The 18770-nt window shown below is 25.9% G+C and overlaps 2 protein-coding genes and 1 long non-coding RNA gene across 3 annotated transcripts in view; 2 read left to right on the forward strand and 1 right to left on the reverse strand.

Annotated features, from left to right (window-relative positions):
* Positions 1-18770, forward strand: part of LOC135928694 (mediator of RNA polymerase II transcription subunit 23-like) — a 65480-nt gene that overhangs the window by 5166 nt on the left and 41544 nt on the right. Inside the window, exons 4-9 of the mRNA XM_065465151.1 lie at positions 6063-6174; positions 11187-11523; positions 11577-11689; positions 11736-11831; positions 16432-17203; positions 17576-18041. Coding sequence (XP_065321223.1) covers positions 6063-6174; positions 11187-11523; positions 11577-11689; positions 11736-11831; positions 16432-17203; positions 17576-18041 — 1896 coding nt within the window. The remainder of the gene's footprint in view (positions 1-6062; positions 6175-11186; positions 11524-11576; positions 11690-11735; positions 11832-16431; positions 17204-17575; positions 18042-18770) is intronic.
* LOC135928061 (uncharacterized) lies at positions 1630-3391 on the forward strand. The gene is made up of 6 exons (XM_065464392.1): positions 1630-1705; positions 1749-2117; positions 2166-2268; positions 2310-2372; positions 2945-3057; positions 3105-3391. Exons 3-6 carry the CDS (start codon positions 2264-2266, stop codon positions 3389-3391), a joined length of 468 nt encoding a protein of 155 aa, XP_065320464.1. The 5' UTR covers positions 1630-1705; positions 1749-2117; positions 2166-2263.
* On the reverse strand, positions 6492-6914 carry LOC135928956 (uncharacterized). Its single transcript, XR_010572424.1, has 3 exons — positions 6815-6914; positions 6618-6735; positions 6492-6580 (listed from the first exon to the last, which is right to left on the reverse strand). It is a non-coding gene; the product is annotated as an uncharacterized LOC135928956 (long non-coding RNA).

The following is an 18770-nucleotide window of genomic DNA, read 5'->3' on the forward strand; positions in this document are numbered from 1 at the left end:
AATTTTAATCTATGGGCACCTTAGATTAAAATTTTTTTTTATATTTAATGGACCGACGGGTAAAAAATTTTAAACGGACGGGTAGCGTATTTTAGACTAATGAGCTGGCCGCAGGTTTTTTTTAAACTGGGCAGGTTAAATTTTTTTGAAAATATTGGATGGGCGGGCTTGTGAACTAAAAACCCCCGCTCATTGCAGGCCTCTACCCTGAACATTACATTAAAATCCTGATTCAAAGTTCTGGTTCATTTAAATATCAGGGTTCGGGTTCACAGCCCTGGTGAAGATATAAAATAAATGCTTCATTGCTATTAGTCTCATTATTTGTTAAATTTGAAATGTGTCAGGGAAAGTATTATAATAATTTTGATTTTCAGGATAATGAGTTGTTAAAACAACCATATAAGGATTAAATATCCAAAATGTTAGTGCATCCTCTTCTGGTAAACTATGTTGGCTGACCAAAATAGGGTAGTCTTGTTCTCTATTTCTAATGTTATAATCGTTGCTTAGAAGGGAAAGTTTACGAGCTATTTTAGCTATATATGAATGTTTGCTCATTATCTTCAAATTGAATCTCACTCTGTATTTCTATCATCTCTAAAGTTATAAATTACTTGAAGTTCGGTAATTGGTTACTTATGGGCAATATTTTTTTGCATATTTTCTTTTAGGAATATGATATCTGAGCAATCAAATTTATTGATTTGTATAAGTTTCTATTTAACTGCGAAATAATTCTAAATTTATTGTTGGTCCCTTTTGGGAGGAAAGAAATTCCACCGATTCTCTGAGATTTATAAATGTGTAAAGTTCATATCCATTCATTATAAAGTTATAAGGATTGTTCCTATTTTATTTAGAACATTATTTATAGGAATCTTGTTAACACTACCGATACTTTCTAGCCAATTAATGGGTAGGACAATTTTTTAAAGATTTTCATATTAATTAGATCTGTTAGTGCAATGCAATTTATATTATCAGCCTCACCAGAGATATCAAAATGTTCATCATAGATCAGAATCATTAATATCCAAAATATGGTCTGTCTCATAAATTGATTGCCGACATTTAAGATTCTCATCTTTAATTTCACATTCCAAATCAGCTACTTGATATCTGAGGGCCGAAATGATTTCTCTAATTTTTTTAATCAGAATATAAATTCTGACAATTTTTTTTATGCCATCAACTAATTAAATTACGAAGTATATGTCCTAAGAATCAGAGTTGTTAAATTAGCGCGCTATCTTTTTTGGTAGCTATAGCTAATAGCCGCTACTTTTTTTTAAAATATTTAATTTTTTAGCGCGCTACTTTTTTTAAAAGTAGCTGTTAAAAAATATAATGAATGTAAGTATAAACATGAAAATTTAAATATAATATCATAATTAATTATAATTTATTATTTAATTTTGAAATTTAAATATATTTTCAATTTTTAATTTATATTTTCAATCTGTGTTAATAATCTAAAATGGCATCGCCCATGGATATCCAAATCCTTGAAAGTGATTCGGACATGGAAGATTCAATGGAAGAAAATGTACTTAATAGCTCTAATAACGATTTCCCATTCCGATTTGAAAAATTTTTTAAAATAAATATTAAAACAAAATCTGGATTCAAATTCCTGTGCTTAAAATGTAAAAAAAATATATCAAATCAATCGAGTAGCTATAACCTGAAGAAACACCTAAAGGTAAATTTTTATTTTTACATTATAATATTATTTATTTTATTAGACTGTTCACGCCAATTGCTATAAGGAAATAGAGAAACATATAAAAATTTTTGGTATAGGAGAATCTTCATTCAAAAAGACAAATACTATCCAAACCAAATTAACTGATAATAAACATGCCAATATTTCACAAAAATTGGCTGATAAAGTAATTGTTGATTTTATTATTGACACAGTTCAGCCATTGTCCTTGGTTGATAATCCATCACTATGATGATTAAAACTTTATCCCCTGGCCAGTTTTATGTCGCCAGACACTTATGAATAAAATAGCCGACAACTTCAAAGTAATGAAAGATGCTCTAATAGTAGAGTTATCAGATATATCTTATGTATGTACCACGGCAGATAGTTGGACACATAACAGAAGGTAAAAACTTATTTATATTTATAAATTGATCTGATTAAATATTTTTAGAGCTTATTTGGGAATCACAGGCCATTGGTTAGACCCTAGGACTTTAAAAAGAAGATCTGTAGCCTTAGCCCTTAAAAGGATTATAGGATGCCAGACATATGACGTACTTGCAAATAAAATTATTGACATCTACAAGTCTTTTAGGATTCTTAATAAAGTTTGCAAGATGGTTACTGATAATGGGTCTAACTACCTGAAGTCATTTAGGTTATATCACAAATTTATTTATAATATTTATTTTAAGTTATGATTTTTTGGGCAGTAAATTAATCAGAATGGAATGGTTATTATTTAATCTATAAAATATTTAGTATTTTAATATTTCACATTATTTATAGAATTTTTATTAACTAAATACACACATATTTTAGTAATATTATGATTATCATAATTTATATCAACTTATAAATAAAATTAGTGAAATTAACTAATAAAATATAAAACAGAGGTGGATTATTTCATTAAATTTTATTGTACAGTGTCATTGAGCTAATCTAACATTTAATAAGATATGGTTATTGAATATTTCATGGACGATTAGATTTTTACTATATTTATTTCTTATTGATTAATTGCCATCAATTTATATACAATACAGGGAATTCATTCAATGTATTCATTTGATAAAATATTTTTGCTTAGTTACATTATAATTTCTGAGATTCAAAATTTAGAATACTAAGAAATGATTTTTCCACACCATTTTTGATAAATATTACTAGACATTTCTATTAAAACTGGATGAATAATTTAATTTGTCCTATTTAATATGAATATAGAATATTCGGTGAGGATAATGCTGAAGATGAGATACAGAATGACAGTCAACATGTATTGGAAGAGGAGGAAATAGGTGTTGATGCCAATGATATTAATGAGATCTTAGAAGAAGGTTTAAATGATTTTATAATACATTTTAATCTAATCAATATTCTATAGGATCTTCAACTAACTCCACAATGTTGCCCAGCCATCAGAGATGCTCCTGTCATAATTTAAATTTGATAGCAACAGTAGATGCTGAAGGAGCTTTAAATGATAGGGCGTCAAGATCGACATTTTATAAATGTCAAACTTTATGGAATAAGCAGAACAAATCTCCTAAAAGTTCTGACATGTTTAAAAAAAAATTAGGGAGGTATTTATTAACCCCTAATCGTACAAGATGGAATTCTGTATACCAAGCAATAAAACTATCGCTTTTTTTCTGGAGGAAAGAAGATTAGAGATTAATTATCTCTGTGATCTTGTTGAAATTGAATATATTAACGATGAAGAGCATACTTTTATAAAAGAGTATACAGAAGTAATCCTAATTAATAATGATTCATTTCCATATCAAATATTTATTTATATTGCTTATTTTTTTATAATCTAAACTAACTATATTTTTATATTTATAAATGTTGATTTTTATATATTATTTATTATACATATACATTATAAGCAAAAAAAAAATAAAAAAAATTTGTTTCATTTGTTTCTAAATTTTTTTTTATAAAAAGTAGCTAAAGCTACTTTTGAATAGCGCGCTACTTTTTTTGACAAATAGCTATAGCGGTAGCGCGCTACTTTTAAAAATAGCGTCTAACAACTCTGCTAAGAATAAATCAAAAGTGATAGATGAGAATTTTGATCCAAAATCAATCAGTTTTAAAAATGCGCCTTTATAGATAAATAAACAATATCTAGTGCACCTTGACTAATGGTTGTCCTATCAGGCAATTCTGACGAAGAATCAAATATCATATTTTAATTTTTTAGACAATTTATTTTTTTAATAATCGTTTTATTTAAATTTCAAACCTTTAGAAATTCAGTTATTACTTTATTGTTTATAGAATCAAATGACCTTAAATCCAATCTCCTTATTAGATTTTATATTTGTTTTATACATTAAAAAGTTATTTAAAAAACATTAAAATATTAAATGAAACAAATTTGAACTTTCAAAATAAAGATTAATATAATTAATTTAGTAAGTCAGTACTCAAAAAATATAAATAAACGTCTAAGTCCATAAAATTTTTTAATATATATGAATGTATATGTAATTTTGAAATATGATTATGAATGTAAATGATATACATTATTTTATTATACGCCAATAGGATACAATTCATATTTTAATTTTTATTAATGTTAATATTCAATAAATAATAATTTATTATTCAATAAATAATAATTTAATATATAAATAATTAAATAGCATTCTAAAAATTATGCACGCCGCGCCGTCGCCATAAAAAAAATCGGCGGCAAACCTGGCCGCTCGGCGTCGATAAAATTGACGACGTGAGTCGACGGCGCATAATCAGGGCACCCAATTGGGAAATAACAGTAGCTAAAATTAAAAATAATAAACCACCATTATTTTATTAGTTAAAAAAAATTTTTTTGATACAGTTTTATTTGATGATATTCATAATAGTATTAGTTTTAGAAAATATTGAATAATTTTCTTTCCGACTCACTTTATGATTTGTTAGATTTTTTAAAAATAGTATGCGCATATCGAATTTTTGACTGATAGTGGTCGTTTTATTTGACAAAATATCAAATTAGCTCATGACTTATCAATATATATTTTTTTCAATAATTTCCTGACCCGGTCTCTTAGCATTAACTTTTTACTTTAAGGTAATATTATACTAAGGTGAAAATATGTGCTTCCCTGGTTGAAATATTAGTATTCGATTCAAATATCGAGTTTTTTTTTGATTTTTTCAAAATTTTGCCAACCCTTTTTCCTCTATCATAAATTAGATTTTTATATTAAAAAGAATTTTAATAATAAAATAAGGCTGTGCCGATCCACATATTTTTCATCTATCCGATCCGATATTTTCCGATATTAGATCAAAACCGATCCGATATTTATATTGATTTTTCACCACCCCCCTTTGAACCAACTGTAATTAAGAAATCAATATTTTTTATTCAAAAATCGAATTATGCATTTAATTTATTTCTTATAATAATTTTAAAAATGTTAACGGATATTGGTAGTATTAAATGAATTTTTTATTTCCTCCCTGTGAAATTAGAATTCCGCAGATAACGCATTTTGCAAAATTATCTTTGTCTTTTGTAAAATATTTCCAGAATTTAGATACCATATTTAAAATAATTCTTTTATTTAAAGTATAAATAATAAAATTGCCTTTATTATTTAAAGAGATTTAAAATAAATAAAACTTTGGGTGTTGCTTTTTATTTTTATAAAAAAATTTTTAAAATACTATAAATCTATTTAAAAATTTGCATTGTTTAAAAAAAAATTATTTAGAAAATATTATTAATGTAAAATAACAAAAAAAAATAGTAAAAAGATCGGATCGGTTTTTACAGGTATCAGCCCGATCCGATATTTTTGGAAAACGCTAAATATCGGTTCCGATCAGATCCGATATTTAATATCGGCACAGCCCTATAATAAATATCTTAAAATTAACCCTTTTTTTATTATGTAGATATAATATTAGTTAAGATTAAGATAACAATTTCAAAAACGATTGATAAATGAATAAAAATTCCATTTTTGGCCATTACCTTCTTTACAACAATTTGTCCCAGGTTGCAATTTATATTTTAAAATAGGCTCTATAGAAAATAAAAAATTTGAATCTTTTAGGTCCTCTTTTGACCCTACTCAAATTATTTATTTTGTTAGGCCTGACCGAACTAATTTATTCAGTTGGCCTTAGGTCAACTTGCAGTTTAGGCTGGTCCTAAAGAAATATTATTAAAATTAGTAGAAAATGAACGTCTATGATGATTAAATGTTTTATTAAATTATAGATTCTAAAATCATATGAGCCACTTGATATACTTAAATGATATGATATACCTATCTATTAATAATATAATTTATTGAATTTTAATATTTATTCACAGGTCATTTTTTATTACATTAATCAACCATGAATGTTTAAATCTACAATGTAATGAATTTTGGTGTGATACATTTACAGTAATTTTTAAATATCTAAATCAGATGGATTATAAGGTATATATTTTTTAAAATTATGATATTAGATATATGAAATTTTGATGGTGGACCTATGTTGTTTGTATGTAATAAATTTAAAAAAAAATCATTATACTTCCAATAGTATTTTATTTGGAATCGAATATATCAATTCATAGTTTATTTTAACAATATTGTAATGGAATGCTTGTTGGTAGAAATTTTTATTGTTTTATGTTAGACCTATAAATCGAATAATTACAATTTGTATTCAAAAGAATAATGTTTGTGATTCCAAATTTTTCTTTTTTTTAATATATAATAATTAACATGAAAATATATTGATAGAAATTTTTTTTAAATTTTTATTTCTTTATTATTATATTATTTAGTATAAAATTCTGTAAAATGATCGCTACTCCAATGAGACTTGATTTGAACTGATCTAAATATCAGATGGAAAATTTATCAACTTATTTTACGATATTATTTTCTTTACCAACTATTCTTTTTTTCTGAAAATGTATTACGCATATCTGTAATTGAGTGTATTGATGAACAAGATCATTTTGAAATGATTTGATAAGTGCCTACATATTACTATTTATAAAGAGTTAGTTATCTTTAAAATTATTTTTTATGGATAAAATTTTTTATGAAGTTTTAAAAAAATTACTACTCTTTTTATTCAGATGGTGAATAAGGAATGAAATATGGAGATGTTGATCCTCTTTTGCATGTTATTATGCTTCAATGATTCAAGCAGCCATTTTATCTGTTTCTTTATTCATATTGTTCCCATATGGCTCCTCTAGGTCAATTAATTAATTAATTATGCTAGGTTTTATATAATAATTTATGGTAAAATAAATTTTAAAAAATTAACATTATTTTTAGATATTAAAAAAGGCGTAATATTTTAAAAAGTTCAAAATGATGTAAGGAAACTAGAGTTTTACAAACTGCTCTGTATTAATAACTAATTAAAAATCTTAAAAATGATAGATATTTTTTTTGAAAATTCTCAAACAAGATTTTTCAAAATTTGCCAAAAATTCTTAAATATTTTTGTAAATGTAAAAAAATATTTTATAAGGTGATCTTTTGTTATTTTTATGTATAAAATTATTCCATTTTTGTTGATAAATAAATAAAATGATATTATTTCATATTCTTATTCATCATGTTGATCCTAAAACTAGTTGAGGTCTTTAGAACGCGTCTATCCTACCATATGCCTCATATTTGGGCTATATTAACAATAATTTTCTTATCCAAGATGTCTTTGCGGATTTGAGAAATTCAATTTAGTTATGGCTTGCCTCAGTTCGTTGGCCCGTAATTTTATAATCGATAACTTGCAGATTCACGTTAGTTAAGTCAATCTTTAACGCAATTTCATATATTTTGAAAATAATTATATAATAAATTATTTTATTCAATTTTATTGATATTTAATTTTTTTTAAACTCAAATTAATCGTTAATATTCGAATTTATTTAATTAGGTTAATAATTACTATTAGATGATAATCTTTATTTATTCAAATTTATTTGTTACTATTCGATATGAATTATTTCAAACTAATCAATTCGTTTTTGAATAGGCCTATTAATTATTTGGCAACATGAGGCTGACGTATGGATAATTGGTTTAGTAGATTATCTTCCTGGCCTACGTAAAATGATCTATTGTCTGTTATACTTGCAAATGGATTTTGAAGTGGTTTCCGACTTTAGGGGAAAAATAACAGTTTATTAGTGCCTGTTTACTCAGTGAGCCAAATTGTTACATCTTACATATCATTTCCACAAAGGGCATCTCAAATGTCTTACCCTGAAAATATATTTCCATGTATGCATTACCGCGAATATATTCCCACCATTAGATAAAATAGCGATTATCACAAACAAATATATCCCCGAATGTCTATTGCTGCAAAGAGATGTTTCCACGATTTGGAGGCACTTTATATATATACGATTATACAATAAATATACTTACCCTATCTCAGATGAGGTATCTATTGCCTATAAGTGACTGGCTGTACGCCTTTGAGCGCCTCGATGTCTCGCTCATTAATGGTAATGAAACATTTAGATGTTCAAGGGCAGCATTGTATTTTGAAGGAATTGTGATACTGGTTGTAGCAATTAATTTTTTACGACAGATACTGCAAATTTTATCGTTAATTGTTAATATAATTTTTCCTGGTTATCATCCAAGGAAATACATTTCTTAGACCTTCACAACATTTGTATCCTAAATTAAATATATTCTTATTGTTTATAAAAAAAATTGTGAATTTTAGGAATGAAGTAAATATATTACATAAATTTACTAGTCCCCCTTCCCTCTCCTCACTTTTTCCAATCTTTTATTAAAATACATAAAATATTTAAAAGCTATTATCCTAAATTTATTACAATTAATGATTTATCAAATATTCCTAAACCTATGCTCGGCCCAACTTGGGATTTTCCTATTTGTTAATTAATCCTATAGCTATAAATAAAAAAAATTTGAAAGAAAAAAATGCTGATTTGATTTTATAATCATTTCCTCTTTTCTATATCCGGTTTTTGACATTTAAATTATATAATTTTAAAGACTTACCATTGGGCTATATAAATACATTTAAATGACACTTAACTTAATTACATTCAAAAATATCTAAAGGGAGTCCCAAAATGCCCCATTCTTTTGACCTTTAGAGTCCCACATCTTAGCCGATGTTCGTAGTTGGAGGCTAAAATTTTTTTCTTCTTAGTTATAATATATGCAAACTAGTTGAAATTTTAGAAAAATCTGAGGATGATTGAAATTCATGTTGATTTGTTATGGATCACCATATGTTTCTATAATCATTTCTAAAAAAATCTACGTGTTCAACGTTGATAGACAAAACGTTCATCGAAATAAATAAATTCTAAAAAATATTAACTTCATATCTATGATATAAGGATTTTTATTTTATGTATCTACTATAATTAGTAAGATTATCAAATACAACAATCTAATAGTGCGAGCAAATTGAGCTTTTCAAGCACTGCGTTTTAAGCGCCAATAATGTTTTTCAAATGGTCCCGTGCAAATTGGTAAAATTACCGTTTGGCGTTAGCAACCTATTTAAAAAAACGCAAACAGGTTTGCTTTTTCAATACTTTTTTTTATTCTTCGTTTTGTAATATTATATAAAATGTAATATAAATAATTTAATTATATTTTAAAAAGGAATATTTAGAAATTAAAGAAATAAGAACGCAGATAATAATATAATTCAAAGACAAATCCTTTTTTTTAGAACTTATTTAAAATTTTGAATCGAGGGATATTAATAAAAAGTCAACCTAATTTAAACAATGGACGCGTTACTTTTTTTTAATTTTAAAATTACGGCAAAACATAAACGCTCAATTTGTGCGCACTATAAGATAAATTAATAACAGGCTACTTAATTTAATTATATAAAATAATAAATATTACAATCGAATGTTCTTTAAATTAGAACTTGAAGATTTTGGAATCATATTTTACATTTGTTAAGGATAGAATTCAGTGGCGTAGCTAGGAATTTTCCTTAGGGGGGGTCCATACATATAAAAGCTGGGGGGCTTCGTCCCCAGACCCCCTTTGACGGGCCTTCGGCCCTTTTGCCCGGCCTTCGGCCGGGTTTATTTTACAAATCATAACCATATCTTCGATAATATAATAAATAAATTTTTTTTAAATGCATCAATAATATGTTATTATAATTTAGTAGATTATTCTCAATGACTTTATAATAATACTATCCAGAATAATTTATATTTAGTAATATAATATCCTTCCACAAACATCAAAACCAGAAAAATATAATTCATATAAAATCACTTTTAAATCTTTTGAACGTATAATTTCAAAAAAAATTTTGCTCTGGGAGGGGTCTAAACCCGAAAACTACCCCCGTACCTACGCCACTGATAGAATTAGTTCCTTAAAAATTTGAAATCACATTCTGCATTTGGTAAGGATAGAATTAATTCCTTGAATATTGAAATAACATCCATGCTTATGTTTATCTGAAAAATATATATTATAAAATTCATGATTTGCAAGATAGGACGTCGAACAGCTCTTAAGCTATGTCCTGGTTCGTCTTATTTCTAAATAGTCCTCTCTTTAGCCTTCTTTATAGCTTCTTCTAAACAGCCTATAAAGAAAGAGGCTATTTAGATATATGTAATAGTAATTAACCTATCTTTGTTTTATTTGTACCTAAAAATTATAAAAATAACATGATATTTATTAGTACAACACCTAAAACACACCTAGATATGTTGTCCTAGTTCAAAATCTATATAGCAGGGGCTAAACAGAAATAAGTATCGGCGAACCAGGACACGACCTTATTGATGTTAATGTTTACCTATCCATAAAAGCAAATTTACCCTAGATCAAAATTTTATGCTATCACATTTGATATATAGACCGATCAATATTGAAGAAATTGTATAATACTAATAAATGCTAATTTTATGATGTACCAAAAACATCATATAGGCGAAACTATTACAAAAAATAATAAAATTTAAAAATTTAATTTTAAAAAATATTCAAATAGTCACAGATGTTGGATAAAACATTAAAAAAGTAGATTACAAGAATGTCAACACGATTTAGTAACAGGCGATGTTTTTAAAAAAAGTATCTTTTATTGAAAATCTAATCAAGAGAATAAGAGATAATAACTACTCTGATATATATTAAATAGCATAGATTGTATTTTAGTTCATCAGGAAAAAATCTTATATATAATTTCGTATTTTTTCATTTAATTTTTATTTTAATGATTTATTTTTGGAATGGGGGGTCAGGAGGGTTTTATTTACCTGAAATCTTATTTGCAAAACTTTATGAATTTTTAATTGAAGAGGAACACTCCCCCCCCCCCCCCTACCCTCTCCCGGTATCGCCAATCCTTATAACTATATTTTAAAAACTATATTACAACATATGACATAGGTCTTCTCTTTTTAATGTTCACAACATGTTTAAATTATAATTTAAAGGGAGTTAGAGATATAATCAATCCAATATTCCAAAAATATAATCTCATCCCGGAAATTATTCATAAAGATATGGCATCTCAGTTTATAGCAATACGAACAATATTTGATATTGTTTTAAATCAAGATATATCAGCCACGATTTTGCCATCCTATCTTGTCGTTAACGAACTAAGAAAACTAACAACCCTCAGTTTTTCATTTGATTACCATACGTTATTAAGTTTGGAAAAACATTATCTTAATTTCGCATCATCCCTACCTCATTGGTCATTAGCATCATCATTTTATGAATATGTTAATATATACAAATCTTTAGGTCATATTGTATCCATATCCGGTTCAAATAATAAAATTAATATCGTTTGTTAAACTCATATTTCTTTTTAACAGGTCGTCAAAATTTTTATCCCATTTTAGGATATTCATCAGCTACTAATATTGCATGGCGATTAGATTCAAATACCTTTAAATTTCCTATCAGAGGATTTTTACCGTACTCAATTGTAAAAAATTATTAAAAGTTAAGTATAATTTTTATTTATTTCTCAGCAATATTCAGTTCCTCAAAGCTATATGATTAAATATATATTAAAACAACCTTATTCTAGAGATTTGGTCTGCAATATATTGGGATTAAAAAAACAAGTAAAGTTTTAAAGTTTTTTAACATATTCATTAGGGCTGTCGATACATTGAGCGAAATCGATCCGATATTTGCCAATCAGAACTTACTGATCCGATATTGATTTTTGCATGGTTTATTTTTTTTACTTAAATTTTATCCTTTACCATTGATACTTGATACCAAAAAATTATATTATTATAGGTAGGGTATAGAATTTATTTGGTGTGTACTGACACCACCTGATGGAAGTCATTCAATATTGCCGATATTAAATTGATATCAGCCGATTATCGCACGAATTTGATTTATTTGTTATACATATTTGATAAATTTTAATTTTTATATTTAAAAAATATACTATTATCAAATTTTAATTAACTTATTTTTTTAATTATTTATATAATTAAGTTGCAATTTCTTTTGCTCCAAAAGCCTTTTTATAAGGCTATGTCCAAAATCTAAAAATATAAATAAATAAATTTTGAACAAAAAAATAACATATAAGCTATTTTTAATGTAAAAATAAAGGGTTCTAAATCATTTTTCGACATTTACAAAAATTTATATATTTGGGTAATTTTTACAAAAAAACTCATAAAATAATATTAAAAAGTATTTGCTAGCATTGTATTTTATTCGTTTTTTTATATTTTTATTGTTTTTTTCGTTTTTCTTTATTTTAATTTTTACAAAACTTTAAAAATAATAATTGAAGTTTTAATTTTCGAAAATTTATAAATTTTGAGATTTTTCTCAAAACATTTTGGACACAGCCTAATGTAGAAAGTGTAATCAATATAATTTTTAGAATTTTTTAAAAATGACTTAAGCTTTTAAAATTAAAACCTTCTAAAATGTATTTTTATATTTAAAACCAACAATAAAAATTAAAAATTTAAAATACATTTTCAATTTAAAAATCAAAAAATTTAAAAAATAACAATAAAGACCGGAGATAGTATAGCGAGAGAAAAAATAAGAAGTAGAAATAGTCTAGGATAGCTCTTTGGCTTGCGAACTACCATGAAAGATGATGTAGTTCGCTTTAAGGATAGCTATGGCCAACCTTTATCGAAGAAAAAACCTCTCTCGATGTTCTTCTGTTAGTTTGCTGATTTGTGACCCTAAATTTTTGAAGAATGCTAGGGCAAGTTTGTCGAAGATAACAAATATGGCTAAAATAATAGAAATAAAATAATAGTCATTTGAAATTTAAGAATTAATTATATATATCAGAGACCTGTAGGCCTTACCCTAAGCCCGTTCAAGCCGGGCCTGAAATTATTTTAAAAAAAAATACCCGGGTCGGGTTTTAAAATTTTTATAAAAAAATCCAGGCCGGGCCGTAAAAATTTTGAAAAAAAAATCGTGGCCGTACAAATGGTACCTCTGAAGGTCTCTGATATATTATTACTTTTTTAACATATTTTAATTACTTAGTTAAGTTTTAATCACTTTACTTTTATATGAATGTTTTTAACTTATACATAAATTTATTAGTAAATTTAAAAAAATTTAAATATAGATGCCATTTTATGGGGCCCGTTCGTAAAATTATCGATATAAAAAAGACAAAAAATTGGTCCGATCTGATATAAGATATCTTGAAATTCTTTAATATTATCATAAATGTTAAATAAATCAAAATTACAAAGGAATAATGAAAAAATAACTTTTTCCATATGGGTTTCGAATGTAGATAATTTTTTTAATTAATGAAACTAATTTTCTTTAAATTGAGGATAATTAACATCATTACGTATCGGTTAAGATTAAAAGTATAAAGAATTAATTTAAAAAATATAAATAAATTTATTAATTTTGAAGAAAAAAATAACCGAAGCTATTTTTAATGTAAAGATATAATAGTGTTCTAAATGGTATCACATCATTTCGGCGAGGAAAACTCGGTGCACGACAATTCGGCGCGTATCTAATACTGCAATTTATTATAAATTTAATAGTACAAAAAAAGGGATGATTAAATATGTGTCATCTTTAATGTTAGTCCTATTAATTATTTCTTTATATTTTTTTACAAAAATCTCAATTTTATACTAAATGTCTTGTATCAATAAAAAATTTAATAATATCAAAAAAAATTAACAACCAGTGGAGTATCCAGCTATAGGGGGGAAATTTTTTGGGGAGCTTTGCCCTCAAACCCCCTTGGCTGACCTTCGGCCAGCTTTTCTTTCCCTCACCTTCGGCCGGGTCATATCTTTGAGCTATTCTTTTAAATTACTCATAATTCAATAATAACACTGTGTGACAAATTTCGACTTGATTTTTTGGGAGAAAATAAAATAAACATGTTTTAAGACAGTTTTTATGCATATTCTAAATCCGCTGTCAGTTTTTTTCTAGCACGTCAGGTTTTGTTATTTATTTTAGGTTAAATTGGCCAAAAAGGTCATTTTTAGCACTTTTTGAAGGTTTATAACTTCGGTTTTAATGATCCCTACAACTAAAAAAATATCTTAATTTTTGCAGCAAACCTTCCTTATACATTTTTTTTTATAAAATCCTTACTCAATTTTTAAACAACCTATATTTTTTAAATTTACCTTTATTTATAAAATCTTTTTTAATATAGCTTACATTTAATATATTTATTTATTGTGGCTTTCGTTCTCTTCGCTTTATGAAAAATTAAACGCGAATATGAAAAATTAAGCGCGAAAAAAAATAATTCTTCTCCTATATCCTATTTGTTATTTGGCATTATTATTTATTGCCCATACTACGGGTTCAAGGTACTGAAAATCATATATTTTGATATAAATTGATTAAAAAAACAAATATTCTTAAATACATCTAAAAAAGATAAATATTAATAAAAAATATTAAAAAATTACCAATTATTGCATTTTAAATGAATTTTGCGTCAAAAATGCTCAATTCAAAAAGAAAATTAAAAAAGTGGGTACAGATATCTGATTTTAGTATAAATTGATCATAAATGCATTAAAGATGCAATAGACATTTTTGATCTTCCTTTCTATCTATCTGATGATAATTTAATTTTTTTTCTCTATCTAAAAGTAAAATTTCAAGATCATCAATGATACTATCATTATTATTATTATCACTACAACCAGTAGATATTGTTGTAGCCTCCAATATATTGTAAATAATGGAGTTTTGCGTATGCCAAAGATGGTCTTTAGCCATTTGTTTTTGCTCAATACAACTTGATATCGAGGGTCTAAATATATAAAAGCGTATATAACACTATTTTGCAAATATTGTTGCCCTCGAATTTTCATGTTTTCTAATATTTCGTATAAAAAGGACTAAATTTTTCTAAATCTAATCGGTATCTAATTCATATACCATAAAAATCAAATAAATATAATTGTTCTGATTGTAATTTTAATATTGTAAATGAACTAATACACTAGTAAGGTTTTTTATTTGGCACCAATCATCTTCCGACAAAATGACTACTTCTCCTATAATATAATCATTACAGAAATCTTTCAAACTAAATCGTTCTAGCATCATACAAATTGAAGATCAACCTGTTCTGCATTATCATTTAAATTAAAATATTATTACACAATTCATTTTAAAAATAATCAACGTATTTCTATAACATAACATATTAAAAAATTTACATAATAAAATATAATTGCCTACACTAAGGAAATTCAATCTCTAAATAAAATGGAAGTCCAGGAAGAAAATTGAAAGAAGAACGTGAAGATAAATTAAATGATTCCACAAAAAAAGTTAATAAAATTTTATATTAAAAATTTTAAAAATTTTATATTAAAAATTTTTTTATGACACCTAGAACCCTTGGACCCTCCACTTTTAAAAAGGGTCCGGGTTCGAGTTCAGCCAAAATATGAGGGTCCGGATTTGGGCTCACATCCTTGCATGTATCATTAATTTATAAATTTTAGGACTCAGCCTTACAAAATTTATATAAATTCTATATTTTAAATGATAATAATAAAGTTTTAATATAGTATTCATGTTAATCTCAACTTTGATAAAAAAAAATTTATATAAAATTTCCCCAAATATTTTTTAAAAAATATCAAAAATATTCGGATTCATCACTTCTGAGAAATATTCTCAATTGGACTAATGGAAAAAGTTGATTAAATATAATCATTTCGAAAATATATTTTGATTAGTTTTTAATAAATGGATCTGTTATTACTTATCCATTGTCTTTGATAATTTTAGATTGAGATTTGTTCCTATTTTTATTTTCTTTATCTTGTAAGTCTTTTAATAATTTTTATCATACCTTTCTAGATATTTATCATAAAATATCTATTTCACAAAAATCCTAAATAATGAATATTTTATTTAAAACAAATAATAAGTATTACATATTTCATACATTTTTTATAATAAATATTATATAAAACCCTTAGTTATACATGAATGTACCACCTCTATATCGATATTACCTACCATATTCTTTAAAATAAAATCGATATCGGATCTTTTTATGAAAATTAATTCAAAGTATCTGACGCCAATATCATTATTAAAATAGGTGCAGTCTTAATATTCATCAATCTCGATACCTAGAAATAGGATAAAAATAATATCAATAATTTTTTTGTTTAATACATTATTGTATTCATATAAATTTAGCATAAAATAAGATGTCCTTTATTAGAAGAAGCGCTTGCTGACATAATATTGGAGGTTATGTTATTAGAAATTTATGAAAAAGATATTGGTTTAATAGCTAAATTAAATAATTATGACTCAATAAATTATTTCAATCCCTATCATTTGATATGGCAGCATCTTTCATCCCAAGTCATCTTTTTTGTACTTTTCCAATTTTGTAGCTTTTCACGTTTAATCGATTATCTCACTTCAAAAATTGATATGACACTTACCATTTATATGCAAAGACATGGTCTTGAATCCAATCCTCTAAATAAAGCATTCAGCGTTCTTAAATTATTTGAAGAATCCAGATATCAATTATCTTGGTTATTATTACAATTCATATCGGGTAGCATACAAAATACACAAGCTCAGGAGTTTTTATCGCTTATTCCTTTATTTAATTTACTTTACCCAGAATCACCTGACTATATAGATACAGGTTTAGGGAATCTTAGTAAACCCTTACCTATACCCAAACTTATATTGTCAGTTAATACAAACAATTTTAAAGACAATCACAAGCGAGGTACTAGTGTAAGATACATGTCTGGCGCTTGTATATGGATGCATATTGCTAAAAAATTTAGACAATCACATACGGCTGCTGAAAATGATTATAAAGAACAAAATTTTACTGACCCTCTGAATCTCAATGATATTAATTGCTTTAAATTTGGAGAAGACAAGACCCTAAAAATCCAAAACAATGACTATAACATCTTGAATATCGGTGAAGATATATCAGGTTACTTTTTAGAAAGATATATTATTTTATAGGTTTCCAATAATTTTTTATACGAACAATCGATAGGTTTAAATAAACTGAACAGAGATTTTTTATGTTTTAATAGTATGTCATGTCGGGGACCCAGAACAAAGGTATTTTGCATTCCTTTTCCCTTCCAAGTTTCAGAACATGCTTTCCTTAAAAGAATTTTTATTCATTAACCCTTAAATTATACCACTATCCGATAAAATATAATTTTTAAACGGGCAGACCCCAGTTTATAAAATATACACTAAGAAAATTTTTTTACATTAATTTACAATTTCACATCAAAATTGAAACTTAAAATATGAATTGATATCTTAATATAATTTATTCGTTAAAATATAGCGTCAAAAACACCATATAATTGGCCCATACCTTTTGCCTTCTCCATACATGCTCGATTTATACAAGGAATTTGGAACATGATTAATTCACTAAACATCAATTCTTCAATTTACTTTAATGATCCATCTTATGAATATGATATAATAATTGATGATGAAATTTACAAAATTGATACTAATATATATTTTCACCCAAACCCGGAACATTTATCCCATATCAACAGTTCAACAAATAATTCATTACAAAGTGATAATTATATAACGAATTACATACATCCCTTATTATGCAATGCATTTAGCACTAGTGCTGAATATTTCACATTATCTATGTCTAAAATAGTGGAATTTATTTTAGGTCCGCAAATAAATCATAATCCCCCCACCACACTTAATATTTTTAGAAACGATATGACAATTCCCTTATCGATGCAATTTTTAGATTCATTAAGTGTTCATGCCAAAATGAGGTTGATTACTTAAAAATTTTACTTATTGTTAATTAAATATATTTTTATCATAATATTGGCCATTTCGAATATGAAGCACAGTAATTAATGAATCGAATCAGCATCGATAAATAAGTGATGAGATTGCATAAGTATAACCAACGGGAAAGACTGGGATATCCTCCTTATTTAAATTTGATAGTTTTTGTAAATCTCATTTTAAGCAAATAAAATTTCTATCTTCCTTTTTTCCTTATCCCATTCAACCCCCTCTCCCCAAAATATTAATATATAAAATGTTATAATAATTTAAAAAAAATATTTTGAAATCAGTGGCTTCACTAGCGGGGACTCGAGCCTCGTCAAATTTTGGAAATATAAATTTTGAAGCAAAAAATGATAAATATGTTAATTTTTAAAGAATCTTGGATTTTGAGAGCCTATTGAGATCCTGCAAACTGTGAAGTCTAGTGATGCCCCCTAAATTAATGACCGAAGACTTGGTTTTGAAAAAAATTTTTTCTTTTTATAGTTATATTACAATATGCACCCATTACACAGTTAATGGAGAATCGTTATAAAAAATTTATGAAACCATGTTTATTGTAAAGATATACCATCATATGCAGTTTCAAAAACGAAAGATGATTTTTATCACCTAAAAACTGCTCTCCAATTTAGAAAAAAATGTATTTAAAAAAAAGAAAAAGTTTGAAGACAAAATTATTTTTGAAAAATATGACTCGATCT

This window comes from Gordionus sp. m RMFG-2023, chromosome 4, assembly GCF_954871325.1.
Source record: "Gordionus sp. m RMFG-2023 chromosome 4, tfGorSpeb1-WG-v2, whole genome shotgun sequence".
Classification (NCBI taxonomy): Eukaryota; Metazoa; Nematomorpha; class Gordioida; order Chordodea; family Parachordodidae; genus Gordionus; species Gordionus sp. m RMFG-2023.

Coding starts and splice junctions, on each gene's coding strand:
- LOC135928061 (XM_065464392.1), top strand. Junction 2,373..2,944: donor AACTACCTGAAGTCATTTAG/GTTATATCACAA, acceptor ATATGAATATAG/AATATTCGGTGAGGATAATG. Junction 3,058..3,104: donor TAATGAGATCTTAGAAGAAG/GTTTAAATGATT, acceptor AATATTCTATAG/GATCTTCAACTAACTCCACA.